Source organism: Dasypus novemcinctus, chromosome 23 (genome assembly GCF_030445035.2).
Source record: "Dasypus novemcinctus isolate mDasNov1 chromosome 23, mDasNov1.1.hap2, whole genome shotgun sequence".
In the NCBI taxonomy this organism is placed as follows: domain Eukaryota; kingdom Metazoa; phylum Chordata; class Mammalia; order Cingulata; family Dasypodidae; genus Dasypus; species Dasypus novemcinctus.
The window spans coordinates 59401103-59415103 of record NC_080695.1 but is presented as its reverse complement, the minus strand read 5'-3'; the positions used below and the strand labels follow the sequence as shown (position 1 = coordinate 59415103).

At 46.5% G+C, this 14001-nt stretch overlaps 1 protein-coding gene across 2 annotated transcripts in view; it reads left to right on the top strand.

The window, feature by feature from the left end:
- Positions 1–14001, top strand: part of CPPED1 (calcineurin like phosphoesterase domain containing 1) — a 112885-nt gene that overhangs the window by 86637 nt on the left and 12247 nt on the right. Inside the window, exon 4 of one of the 2 annotated variants that reach the window (XM_004466617.4) lies at positions 10331–10511. The exons of the other annotated variant lie outside the window; for it this stretch is intronic. Within the exon in view, the coding sequence (XP_004466674.1) occupies positions 10331–10511 (181 nt within the window). The remainder of the gene's footprint in view (positions 1–10330; positions 10512–14001) is intronic. 2 annotated transcript variants of the gene reach the window in all.

Below are 14001 nucleotides of genomic sequence, written 5' to 3'. Positions count from 1 at the left end.
CAACAATCGTCTCACATTGTTGCATTAATTTTTTCGGGCAGGATGAGATACACGCGGAGGAATGTCACTACACGGTGGGCCACCATGTGTGTGAGGAGCCTCTACTGCCCAGGTTTCCCTAGAAACGGATGCTTTCTGTTTCTACTTTTGAAGCTCCTAAAAAACCCTCCTTTGTATGATGCAAAATGGTTGTCTATAGCCAGTACAAATAAACAGTTATCAGGGCAGGACAGATGCTCAGATGTGAAGTGGCACCCGTTACTTTCTCTCTTCCTTCCCTTTGCCTGGGGATAATCAATTTCAGCACATCTACGGAATGTAGAAATTGGTTTTCCCTTTAATTCACCTGATACCTCATTGGAGTCGCAAAGACAGATAGTAGATAATGAAATCTTGGTTGAACCCAGGCATTGGCGCTGACCCTCCTGCCTTTTTCAGCAGAAGGTTAATACGTGGCCCAGTTAATGTGGATTCCAATTTAAAAACAATCAAAAAAAAAAAAAAAAAGGTTGCTTCTTTAACTGACCATTTTTCCCTTGATATCTCCATACCTTTTCTTTTTCATCTACAACAGAGAGATCAGAACTGTGTATTAGAGAGCCCAGAGCAAATTTGGCAATTATGAAAGTTCCAATAAGTTGATCTTTCCTGCAAAAGTTAATGAGTCATTTCACAGAATTAGAGTTTCATTTCTAGTTTTTATGCTTTCTTTTTAACTAGAGAGAGAAAAAAAATCTTAGCCTGTGGCGATGGTTTTAGAATTTCAGTGTTTTAAAAAACAAAAGGTCAGTTTTTCAGGGTCCATTTTACAGGAAGAATAAAACATCAGCTTCTGCACCAGTCTTTCACTACAGTGTATTGAAATTACTTGTTTGCATTCTGATTGCTCCATTAGATTATGAACTCCAGGAAATCTGCCTCTGTAAGCCCAGCCTCTAGCCCAGCTGGACACTGGGTAGCCAGCCCCTCAGTAGGTAAATGGTGGTTAGCTGGAAACGAATTAAACTTGATTCAGATCTGCTTATCAGCAGAATCATATGTGTAATAGCCATATCACCTATGGATTGGTGTTCACCGCTAACTCTTGGCTAGGGAATGCATGGCTTAGAGAAGAGGTCAGAAAATTTCCCTGTAAAAGGACAGACAATAAATACTTTAGATTTCATGAGCCAGGTGGTCTCTGGTGTGGGTGCTCAACTTGACAGCAGCAGCCATAGACAACAGGGAGACGAGCAGGTGTGGCTGTGTTCCAGTAAAACTTTCTTATATATACAGGTTGTTGGCCTGTGGGCCATAGTTTTCCAGGCCTACGCTTAGAAAAATGTTCCCATTACAAGTTGACACTCCTGCTTGCCCCTGAAACCTTGTCCACACTATGTATGTCTTATTCCAGATGCTTCTGGAATCAGCAACTGCCTGACACACTGAAGACTCTACCCCGAACATGCTCCCTTGGGCTCCTCAGTGGAGGGCATTCCGGGTTGGGGGGCACACATTCCAACAGAAGCACATGATGTGATCTGGGGTGGGGTGGGGGCTGTGGGAGGGTGCATGGGGCATTTAAAATATTTAATACTTGGCTGCTTATGTAGCATGTATTAGAAGAAGTCTAACTACCTCATCAATTTAAAGAAGTATTAAGTTAATAACAGTGTGGAGAGTGTGCAGATAAGGAAGACAGGTGAAGGTGGCATAGGATGATGACGTTCAGGCCAGTGGGCTGGCTGGGGCCATGTAACGTGGCAGTTACACAAACAGGCTTTGTCTTCGGACAGGGCTGCATTCCAGTCCCTTTGGGCTAAAGAGACAAGTAGCTTCAGGCGAGCTGCCTTAGTTTTCTCTCTCACCTGTTCTTCTAGTCTGCCAGGCTGCCAAAAGCAATATACCAGAAATGGGGTGACTTTTTCCATGGGTATTTATTAGCTTATAATCTGACAGTTGTGATGCCATGAAAATGTCCAAATCAAGACATCGTCGAGACAATACCTTCTTGCTAAAGACTGGCCACTGCCTTCCTGGACTCCTCTGCCCCATGGCAAGGCACATGGCGGCATCTGCCAGTCTCTCTCTTCTCTTCTGGGTTTCGTTGCTTCTACTTTTTGCTTCTGTGGCTTTCTCTCTCTTGTCTGAATTTCATTCTTATAAAGTACTCCAGTAAGAGGATTAAGACCCACCCTGTATGAGGTGGATCACATCTTAAGGTCCTTTCTCACCAAAAGATGCTTCTTACAATGGGTCCACATCTACAGGAATGGATTAACATTAAGTACATACTTTTCTGGGGTTCATACAGCTTCAAACCATCACACTAGTAAAATGGAGGTACTCGTCCGCACCTCACAGAGGTGGTGTGAGAATCAAATAAGGCAAGGTGTGTATTAAAGCACCTAGCATGGTGCCTGGCACATGCTAAGCACCTGGTAAAGGGTGGTGGTTACTTAACCTGGACCCCGTTGGGAGCCCAAAGCAGGCAAGTGTGCTTTCATCAGGATCTGGCTTTACCCACCTGGGATGCTGGCAGAAGGGGCTAAGGATCTTCTTATGGGGGTATACATGAGACTCTCTGGGCAAGGAGAGGCATGTCTACTTTCGGGACCTGCCTGCAGTTGGATAACATAACTTTATATTTGAAAAAAGAAAGAATTGTCCATTCTTTTTATAATATAAACTACAGGAAGTAAAGCTGAACACATGTCTTCTTGGCATAAGTGGGAAAATAGATTAGGTCTAAGATTTTTCAGCAAGAATGAGGCACGCGTGTTATTTTTAGTTTTATCAAAAGGGGTAATAGTGTAAAAGGTTGAAAAGCACTGAAGTAGATGAAACACTCCTATGGAATTTTGTGATATGGTTTGACTCTGGTTTTTAAAAAGCACATATATCACCACTTAATGTATTAGTAAATATACCTTTGGGTGAATAATTTCACAGTTGGAGTTTTCCAAATCTAGCAAATGTGTCCATGAGACATTAGCAACCATCTTTTGATGCTCTCTTGAAATGCGTTTTTAAAACCCCTCTCAGTGGTTCCTTTTTCAATCAACTTCCAAGTGAGAACACACAAACAGTCCTTTTTTAAGCAACCTTAGAATCCAGAGCTTTCGGGGAATACATCAGCTTGAGAAGTTTTATCTTCTTTACTTTATTTTCTATGATTTGGGGTTTTGAATTTATTTTCCAAAGTTGGGTCTATTTATGTTTCCATCACTTCACTCTAAAACATCATGCTTTAGGCATCCTATGTCTGCATTCAATTCACTATAAACCTAGATAAAAGACCAACTGCTGAAGCTACATCTGGTGTGAAGTGATGGATTACATTTCTCACTTCGGAGGTATCCTTAACAGTTGGGCTAATTAAAGTTAAAATCAAGTCCTGACGATAAATATTTATAAATTGAGAATCTGGCATGTGTAAATGTGTACTGCTAATTCCTAAAGTTAAGTCAACATTTATTCATTCAACAAATAGCAAGGGCCCTGTGCTAAAGTCGGGAATGGAAAAAAAGGTAAAGGTTCCTTCTCTGATGTTATAAATAACACTTAAACTAAAAATTAAAACTTTTGTTGAATAATCCCATTTTAGCATTTCAAAAAGGAGTCTCGAGTGCAGTGGGAAGCTACAGTATCTGTTTATAAAGGCAAACTATTGCATCTTCTCTTTTTAGGTCATTTTTAGAAACAGCATCATTTTGAAATTAGCAGTAGGATTCCTTTGTAAAATTCAAAATTTATCTACCTTAGCTAACCATTCTTACGTCCTGTACTAGTTCATTTTATTTTTCATTTACTGGACTTGCTTTCATTTAAGAGGCATTTCCCCTCACTCTTTCTGACAGTATAAGTATAAATTTGGAATATTGCTATGTAAAATAAATTAGAACTTGCTTTAATTTCACTGCCTTTTATTTATCTAAAATGTTTGTATATCATTGAAAGTAAAAGAAGTAAGGAAGACTTTATTTAATTAAAGTCTTTTGTGTGCCAGACACTGCATGGGTATCCCCTTATCACAGACTTGAAAACCTCCAGCCAGGTCTGCAGGACAGGTGAGGAGCAGAGGGTTTCTGACTCTTGAGTCCGTTTTAAGTTCACAGACATGTAACTGGAGGAAGAGTCATTTTTCTTAAACTTCTAGCTTCTCTCCTAGGCACTTTACATCAATTTGCTCTCTTACTTTGCAAGACAGTTGGGATTCCAGATGAGGTGCAGGGGACTTAAGTCCATTCCTCTCCCTGCAGTAACGTTGCCCAGGTAGAAGGGCCGAGTTCAGGGGTGGCTGTACCTGCCTCCTGAGCCAGTGAGCTGCCTGCAGACACGCTGCCTGGTGGCCCAGTGGGCTGCACTTCTGCCCCCTGGGGGGACTGCCAGTGTTCTGACCTCTCTTTCTCCCTGCTACCACCGCAGGCACCCAACATTGCAGTTTCCCTCCTGAAAAATGCAAGAGATTAGCAAGCTTCTTGAGAACTGGGGTTAACGTTGGGTTTTATCATTACCTGTGTTATCGTCAGTGGCAGCTTTCTGTCGCCGCAGGCTTCGCAGCAACCCTGCAGGATGTTGACTTCCTTGTCATTTACCCACAAGCAAGCTCGGATCCTGGAGGCCAAGTCACTCGTTCAGATGACAGAGCAATCAGGCGGGGACGGGAACATCTAAGGTTTTTGTGGGACTTCGAAGGGATAACACAGCACCGTGACATAGCAGCTGGTTCCTGGGAAGCAGTCTAATGGTGGTGCTCGTGTTATCCTTTTGTATTATTATTAAAGTGTCTCCAGTGATGTGGCATGAAATAAACGGATGCTCAGGGAACACCTTTTCCCTTGTCCCATGAGTTCGTACCTCTGGCCCACTTCTGAGCGGTGTGGGAGTTGGAGCCCATGGCTTTCTGACCGATGGGCCTCTCCACCCTCGACTCACCATGCTAGGGTCCTGTGCCCTGTGATCGCTCCACAGTGCGGACCAGAAGTCACAGGTGACCAGCTTCCACAAGTATCAGTTTATTCCCTTTGTCATTTAATATACTCTGTAGTGATACACCAGTGAGAATATTACTGCTTGTATGCTATCGCTCTGATGTTCCAGGCCAGGAAACCGAGGCAGAGAGAGACGAATCTGCCTACCCAGCAAGACCCAGCTGGGAAGGGGCCATGCTGGGATCGGGTTCCAGCCTGGGACTCTTTACAAGACTGCTGTTGGGTTACCAAGGATGTGTTCACACATAGAACACTCACTGGCCGTGACAGTTAGTGGCAAGACAAGACGAGTCAGGGCACCTGGTGTTGGGAGGGGTCCCATGCTGTCCGCTCTCCTTAGCCTTCTTCAGGGGCTGCCCCAGTAAAGGAGCTGCTCCAGCTGGCGTGGAGCCTTAGCAGTGGAGCGTCTGCAGGGTCTGCTGAGGGTATCCGAGAACCCACTTGGAGCACGGTTGACAAAGGCACAGAAGTCCCCTTTGCAATTTTTCTTCTGGGGTAAGCCTCTCAGCTCGTCCTTTCATCTTGAGTCTGTGAATCGTGCCTCTGCAGACAGGGATGCTGTTTCAGGTGTTTTCCTTGAAACAGGGAAGGATGTGCCACCCCTACAGAATCCCTAGTGAGCTCCCAAGGGTCCAGGTCAGGTGGGGTCATTACCTGAGGATTGTAGGCACCAGGAAGAACACACTTGTAATGGGGGCCGTAGCTCATAGAAAATGGTGATAGAATAAAAATGAAGGTTGAATTGAGAAAAGAGGAAAATTATAGAAATCAGCTTATTTCAACTTGTATTTGATAAAATGTTGTTTGTTACTCCAGATATGCATCAGGTCTCAGAATGAACAAAGAATTAATTGAGTGTTGACTTGGGTTTTTTGTGGGGGTTTTTTGGCCTAAATTGTCTGATAAATTGTTTGATAGCACCTACATTTGACATTGGCAGTTATATCGTTGACAGTCATTTATGTGAAAGAAAAAAATAACTACAGGTTTCATCAGTTTTCCTAATGGTCTTTCTTAATCTGTCAATATTCTGATTATTGCCCTTCTCAGGAACTAATGTATGTGTCCACTGCCAAAGTGATTTCAGCAGTTCTCCAATGTCATTTGCCTCAACTTTATGAGATTCTACATCTTTAGCTGATTTGTGATCTCACTATACTATCTACCTTGTTGAACAGATTGGGAGTTAGGAGTAGAAACTTGGTTTATAAGTAGTCTGTTCATTAACATTTCTTGATATTAAGATGTTTCTTCTTTTCATATAACTGATATGATATCATATGGGAATTTCAGGAACATAATATTAAGCATTTTTGCATGTCATTGAAAATTTTCCAGAAGCGGACATGGTTCAACTGATAGAGCATTTGCCTACCATATGGAGGGTCGGGTTCAATCTCCAGGGCCTCCTGACCCACGTGGTGAGCTGGCCCATGTGCAGTGCTGCAGCACGCAAGAAGTGCGTGCCATGCAGGGGCGCCCCCACATAGGGGTGCCAAACACACAGGGAGTGCACCCTGTAAGGGGAGCCGCACCATGTGAAAAAGGTGCAGCCCGCCCAGGAGTGGCACTGCACACACGAAGAGCTAACACAGCAAGATGACACAACAACAACAAAAAAAGAGACTCAGTTTCCCAGAGCTGCCAGATAACACAAGCAGACACAGAAGAAGACACACAGAGAGCAGACAATAGGATGGAAAGGGAGAGAAATAAATAAAATAAATCTTAAAAAAAAAAAAATTTCCCAGAAAGTGGATGTAGTTCAAGCAACTGAGCTCCCGCTCACCACATGGGAGATGTCTGGTTTGGTTCCCAGTGCCTATTAAAGAAGACAAAGAGCTGGCATGATGGGCAGGCACAGCAAGCTGACACAACAATATGACACGAGAGACACAAGAAGAAAAACATAATGAGACACTATAAAGCAGGAAGCAGAGGTTCCCAGTGCCTCCTAGAGGAGATGAGCAAGACAGCTGATGCAACAGATAGGCACGGCAAGCGGACACAAAAGGTGACAGACACAACAAGAGACACAAGAAGAAACACACAAAGAGAGACACAGCAAAGCAGGGAACAGAGGTGGCACAAGCAATTGGGTACCTCCCTCCCACATCAGAGGTCCTGGGTTTGGTTCGTGGTATCTCCTAAAGAAACAAGATGAACAGTCACAGCAAGTGCAAACAAGGGGGTGGGGAGAAATAAAGAAAATAAATCTTAAAAAAAAATTCCCCAAACCACAGATATTTGTACTATACTGATGTACCATATTCATTTAACTATTCTCCCATTGTTGGGCATTTAATTTGTTTCCATTGTTTCTCTATAATAAGTACTACTGTCACAAATATTGTGCACCCACATGCCCAAATCTTAAAATGAAAATGCTTGCACATTTTCTAATTTATGGAACTAAACTTGGTCTTGGAAAGGCCAAAATATGACTGCGTGTTGTGTTTTGCTGAAGAGACTCAGCATTCTGATTGCAGTGGTGGCCGAGCTGTCGATGGCAGGGGCCGGGTGTTTTGTTTATTGTTAGAGTCATTTTTTCACTTTCGAATATTTATTGCATATGTTCTCTGTGTTTCATAACTAGGATAGAATGAAGAGTAAATTTGGTTCCTACCTTAGGAAGCTTAGAGTGTAGGGGAAACGCAGGGTAGGAGCCAGATCATCACAATTAACGTGAAAGTTTTAGAGTGGAAACTTCATAACACACTTCAAGATTCTTTAAATATTTGATTTTCTTTCTCCATAAATCACATTTGAAGAGATGTGAATTGTTTACCTGCTACCCATTTGATCTGAGGGTGGTCTCTCCTGAGACTGTGTGAATGGTACAGCACCTGTGACCCTAGTTGAGTTTCCTATCGGTGACATTTCATCCCTCCTTCCTTCTTTTTTTTCTTCCTTTAATTCATAACAACCTTTACTTTATGACTGTGTCTTTATGAAATTACTTCCTAAAGTGTTTGCCTTTGGAACCTATTCAGTAAATTTGGGGCTTACCTACTCTGTGCCAACCTCACATACCTGTCTATGCCAAAGGTTCTTTTCAAAGAGAAAAAAGGTTTTGTTGTAAATGATCCATCAACATACCAAAGTATTTTGATCCAGTACCCCCAGTTTCTCTGTCTCCTGATCAAATATCTGTGCATAAAAGTAGATCTGAGTGCCTCTAGGCTACCAGGGCAGCAGTTAAAGGGACCTTTGATTACAATTATAATTTTTTTAAATGTTGTTTTTGTTTCCTGGCACTAAAACAAATACCACACAGTGAATTGGCTTAAATAAAGGGAATTTTTTGGCTCACAGTTTCAAGGCTAGGAGAAATCCAAAATTGAGATGGCCTCAAGGTAATGCTTTCTTCCAGAAGACTGTGGCGATCCTTGGTCCTCGGCTTTTCTGTCACGTGGCCTTGCATGTGGCAGTATCATCTAGCTCATCGTGGTTCCATTGACTTCACCGCCCTGCTCTGCTCCGCCCTGGAGGATTTACCCCTGTCCCCTTCTCTATAAGGCCTCACCCATCCTGATTCAGTGGGCCACAGTTTAACTAAAAATAACACCTTCCAAAGGTCCTGTTTACAATGGGTTCACACCCACAGGCATGAATTAAGATTAAGAATGTGTTTTTCTGGGTGCATAACTTGCCACAAGTGTGAAAACAGATATAACAAGATGTTAGTATATATCTCTGGATGGTGGGATTATGAATGTTACTTTTGTACTCATCTTTATCTTTTAGATTTCTTGAAAAAAATGAAAGAAAAAGAATAAAAAGGAATCTCTGTAGTGGAGTCTAGGTCAGGGGTTGACCAAATTTTTTTTAAGGGCCAGATAGTAAATATTTCAGGCTTTGTGGGCCAGGAGGTGATGTTGAGGCTCTCGTCTAAGTACTTGTGTACTATTTTAATGTAGGAAGCATTCATAGCTCACAGGCCCTATAAAACCAGACGGTGAGCCATAGTTTGCCCTCCCTTCCTAGGTACTTAAGCTCAATCACCAATTGGCACTTACATTTAAGAATAATAGTTACCGAGCTGACAGTTATTTTCAGGAAATTATGCTGCTTAGCTTTTGCCACACTTAATTGCTTCTAGCCACAAGTAAAAGGATGAACATCTAAATCAAAGAGAAGAAAATGGTTCGACTAGATTTTCTTTTTCTGGTTTCAGTGCAGCTCATTTTGGGTATTTTAATAATGTCCCCTCTGCCTCCAGTGTGTGCCGTCTGTCTCTCACTTCCGATTGCCCCCAAGTTGGCACGTAGACATGGCCTGAGGTTACTGTGCTGCCTGCCGGTCTCGGTTCTCCCCTCCCTGACCAAGATCCAGCCACGGCCCCACCTTCAGAGCTGCGCCTTGGTGCCCTTGAATGCACAACGTCTGGGAAAGCAATTTCACAAACAGTAAAATGACACCAAGGAGATGGTTGACAAGACAGCACTCACAGGGAGTTCTATTGAACCTCGGCCTCAAAAAGAAAACTTCCTGGGACCTTTTAGTTGGCATGTGGACTCTACTATTTTGTAAGCATTTCCAAGGGAAGACACATAGTGTTTAAAAACTGTCAGTCATCCCAAAAGGAGAATTACTGTTTTAAAAAGTAGAGAATCATGTCAGTTACTTTGGTCTGTAGGTGACAGGAATCCCCCCCTCACCTGGCCCAGAGGATAAAAAAATTTATCCTTCCACCTAAACAGGCGTCGGGGGTGGGCCCCAGCTGTGGCCCTGGCAAGCCCGGTGGGCAGGTTCTTCCGTGATTCTGCTCTGCTTTCCCTGGAGGGGCTCGTCCTCAGGTTAGACCTTCTCATGAGAGCCGTCGCAGCTCTGGACACCATGGTTAGACTTGAGAAGCTGAAAAGGGGACTTTTTAACAAAAAAGCTAAACCTTTCCCAGAACTGCCCCTAGCAGATGTCACCCCTCCTCCCCGTAGCTGCTCTGGGCCGGGCGCCTTCCTAATCCATCAGCGGCCACAGGGAGAGAAGGGCCCCAGCGGACTGGGATCCTGCCTCAGGGGTGGAGGAGCTGCCCCGGAGCCCAGTGCCTCCCAGGTAGGACCTTTCCCCGAACTAAGCCGGGGCTCCTGTGGCAAGGAGGAGGAGGAAGGCACTGGGCCTCAGCAGGCAGCCGCAGCTCCTCCGGGCCAGGGAGGAAGGCCCCCACGGCACACCTTGTCTCCATGCCCGGCGGGATGCCCCATGTCCTGGCAGGCACGGCCCGCCGGGCTTTAGGCACATCATCTCCAAATGCCTCTCTAAAGCAGAGGAAGTGGGAGAGCAGCTGAAACTCACTCCCTCTCCATACTCGCCTGACAGTCGGTGTGGACACATGACCCTGTTCTGGAATTTACCAGGTGGGGTTCCAGGAACACTTTTCGTTGGTCCTTCCCTCACCTCACTTGGAACTTGGACCCAGGGCCTGGAGGCCCAGCAGCCATGGACAGCAGAGCAGAAAGAGAGAAGGAGCCTAGGCCTTCCGAAGCCCTTGAGTGGCTGCAGCAACCCTGGACGGCCCACTTGCATCCTTTTTATGAGGTAAACAAACAAACAGATCCCTTACTTGTTTAAGCCACTGTAGCCACTGACAGCTGTGGGTGGTCCTGCCACGCCTGGGAGCAGCCACGAGGGCACAAGCCTGGATGGCAGGAGGCCCTGGAGGCCTGGCAGCCACGGAGGATGGCACCGGGGCGGAGAGGGGAGAGGGCTCAGGCCGGCCCCCAGACGGGTCGCCCGGTCCAGGAGGAGGCCGAGGGTCTAGGGTGACCCCTGCATCCCTAGGTTGGGAGACCGTGCGTGCTCACCCTGTTACGGCCACCAGGGGAGGGGCAGGCACCTGGGTGACAGTGCGTGAGTACTGGCTGCGAGGTCAGGCGGAGGCCCTCGGAGCAGCCGGCCCGTGCGTGAGCAGCTGAGGACCTGGGTCTGGGCTGGGGACGATGGGCGGTGACGTCACAGCAGAGGCACCCAGTGGGCGGAAAGGGCTGAGGGCAGAAGGGCATGGCGGCCGCAGGGAGGGCCAGGCGGGGAGGAGGAAGAGGGCCCAGCAAGGAAGACGGGAGAGAGGGCCTGGGGGGACTCCCGTGGGGAGGAGTGAGAGGCGCCAGTGCCGCCTCTAGGGCCGGGTGGACGCTGCCTGTCCCCAGCAGCCAAAGCAGGAACAGTGGCCCAAGGCCGGGTCCCCTCGGCTTCCCTTCCTTTGGGCGTGGTGGGGGCACCTCCCCCAGCAAATGTCATCTTCACCATTCCGCAAAGCTTTCCCCTCCCGCGGCTCGCAGCCACCTCTGTCTACCTCCCTCGAGTATTTTTGGACGGATTTCCAATTTGATCCACGAACATTCCATCAGTCAAAACAATCTTTTTAATGAGCCTCTTGTCCTGACAGCTGTGTTTAGGATAGGGCATGGAAACGGGGTAATGGAAATCTGGAAAATTGTCCATTCTGGATGGAAACCTTAATGTGTGCCCTGCACTCCACCGCATGCGCAAGCCAGCTATCTGCTTTTAAAAATAAAGAGGAAATTATGAATAGTGAAGAAGATGTAATTGGTGGCAATGAAAAAACTCTCCTGATCAGATCCTCAGAGAAGGACGAGAGGAAAGTGTAATTATTGACTGAGGCCTTGCCGCGCAGCTTCCTGCAGTGCGACCTGGGACAGGCCTCTGGTTCTCACCTGCTCTTCACAACAGCCCCAGGGGCAGGGGGGCTGGTAGTAGTCCTGTCTTCCAAATGAGGAAACTGAGGCTCAGAGAGGGCGGGGATGGGCCAGGCTCACCCAGCTCAAGGGGCAGAGCTGAGGCTCACACCCACGTCCTCTGACGGGACCCCGACCTGGCATCCTTGTCTCCACCCTATGCGCCCTGCTTTTTGGGCCACCACTTGTCAGTGTTAGTTAAATATGCCCCTCCTCTGGCGTATTTGACACAGGTGTTGAATTTCTAAGTCTCAGGAAGGGGGCGAAATGAAAAGATGGCACATAGCCTTCCACATAGAAAAGAAATAGGGCAAGTCAGCCTGACAGTTGTGGGGGCATAATTAATGCGCAAGGCCAGGGCAGGGAAGCGATTTTATGCTGTGATCGTCCTCCTGAGGCCTTGCAGCCAGGCACCCCCAGGCCCTGGAGAGTAATTAGTTCCCTGGAGCAGCAGGGCGAGCGCTCCAGAGGCCCCGGAGGACGCTTCCGCTCTGGAAGTGGGATGCAGGGGGCGCAGTGGGGAGTCGCGTGGGCGCCTCCCGGGAGCCCCAGGAGTGGGGAGCCCCATGGGCGCCTCCCGGGAGCCCCATGGGCGCCTCCCGGCAGCCCCAGGGGTGGGGACTGGAGGCCAGCGTCTGACCTGTGAATCTTCTCTTTCCTCAGAGCCACTCCCTATGTAAGCTAAAGGTGGACCATCCCCGGCCATTCCCTGCCCAGTCCACTCTGCTGAGAATTTCTCCCCGGCCCCCACCTTGTTGGGTTGCAAATTAAGAGGCGCCTTGAAAATGGAAGAATCTAGTTTTGTGCTGATTATTATTGAAGTGAGGCAAGAATTTACATGGGTGTTCTTTATTTAGCAGAGGAAACTGGAAACCCCTTAAAACAAAGAAATCTCTCCAAGTTGTTAACGAGCTGGCCTTGGGTGAAACGCATTTCAAAAACTGGGCCATTGCTTCCTACCCAAGTAAAACATTAAAAAAGAGAGAAAGAAAGAAAGAAAGATAGAGTAGGAGGGAGAGAGGGAAAAAAGGGGGGGAAGGAAGGAAAGGCAGGTGAGGTGGAGGGAGGAAGGGAGAGAAAACCCGAAAGGGGAGTCTGTGAATCTTAGAGCAGATGTTTCGCGTCAGATGGACCAGCCTCCGAGCAGATGCCTGAGGTGACCAGGTGCCTGGGTGTCACGGAGCACCCACAAGGAAAGGGGAGGCCTGAACCCACTTCTGCAGCAGGGGCCTACCAGCCCAGGGGCACAGGTCCTATTGTGGTGAGGTCCCCACCAGCCTTCTGTGACCGTTCACACCTTTCAGCTCGGGAAGGAGATGACATTGCCCACTGCCCCAGGCCGTGCCCAGGCAGAGCTGCTTGGTCTGGGCACTGAGTAACCTGTGCCAACGATACTGCAGCAAACAGGAACAGACGGGGTTCCTGCGCTGAGACCCGGCCATAGCGGCGGCACAGACCAGGCCCCTGCCTCCAGGAGGGGCCACTGTCCCGGGGTCCCCGAGGCCCCCTGGACAGCTACACAGACTTCAGGTGTCCACATAGCTCAGCGGTCAGTTTCTGGAGGGTCAAAAAGCTCTGAAAGCACCAGTCCTCCCGATTATTTAAATACAGAATGATCCAACAGCATGGATTTTATAGGCCGGAAATACAGTTGCCAGGATTTTAGGGCTCAGCTCTGAGATAGAGCTGGATGTCCTAAAAGACACAGAGCAAAGATACATTGTTAAATGAGTTAAGAGCAAGTTGCAAGTCTGTATACAGCATAGACCATGCTTGTGAAATGATGCGTTTGTGGATATATGTGCATTTCTAAAGATTTGTTGCTCTCTTAGTGTAGAAATTTAAATTATCTGGAGAATAGACACTGAATTCTTAAGATGAGAAGAGGGTTTGCAGGAGATTACCTTTTGTTTATGCCTTGTATATTTACAATGTTTGATTTTATTTTCAGCCAGCATGCGTTACTGCTTTTTTTACCTTTTACATTTTATTTGGAAATGGTTTCAAGTTTACAGAAAAGTTGCAAGAGTAAGAATAGTAAAAATGCCTGTATACCCTTGGCCCAGGTTTATCTTTTGTTAGTATTTTAACCTTTATGTTTTGATTATTTACAAGTGATCTTGCAAATTGCATACCATTTTTCCAGATCCACTTGAGGATGGGGTTGCATAAAACATGGGCGTATATGTTGTCTTATTTTTCCCTTTCTTACACATAAGGTAACCTATAGTATATGCTCTTTTGCACTTTGCTTTATTTGCTGGGCAGTTTTTCTTGGAAACCCCTCAATAGCGGTTCATAGAGCTCTTCCTCCTCCTTTTTACAGTATACTG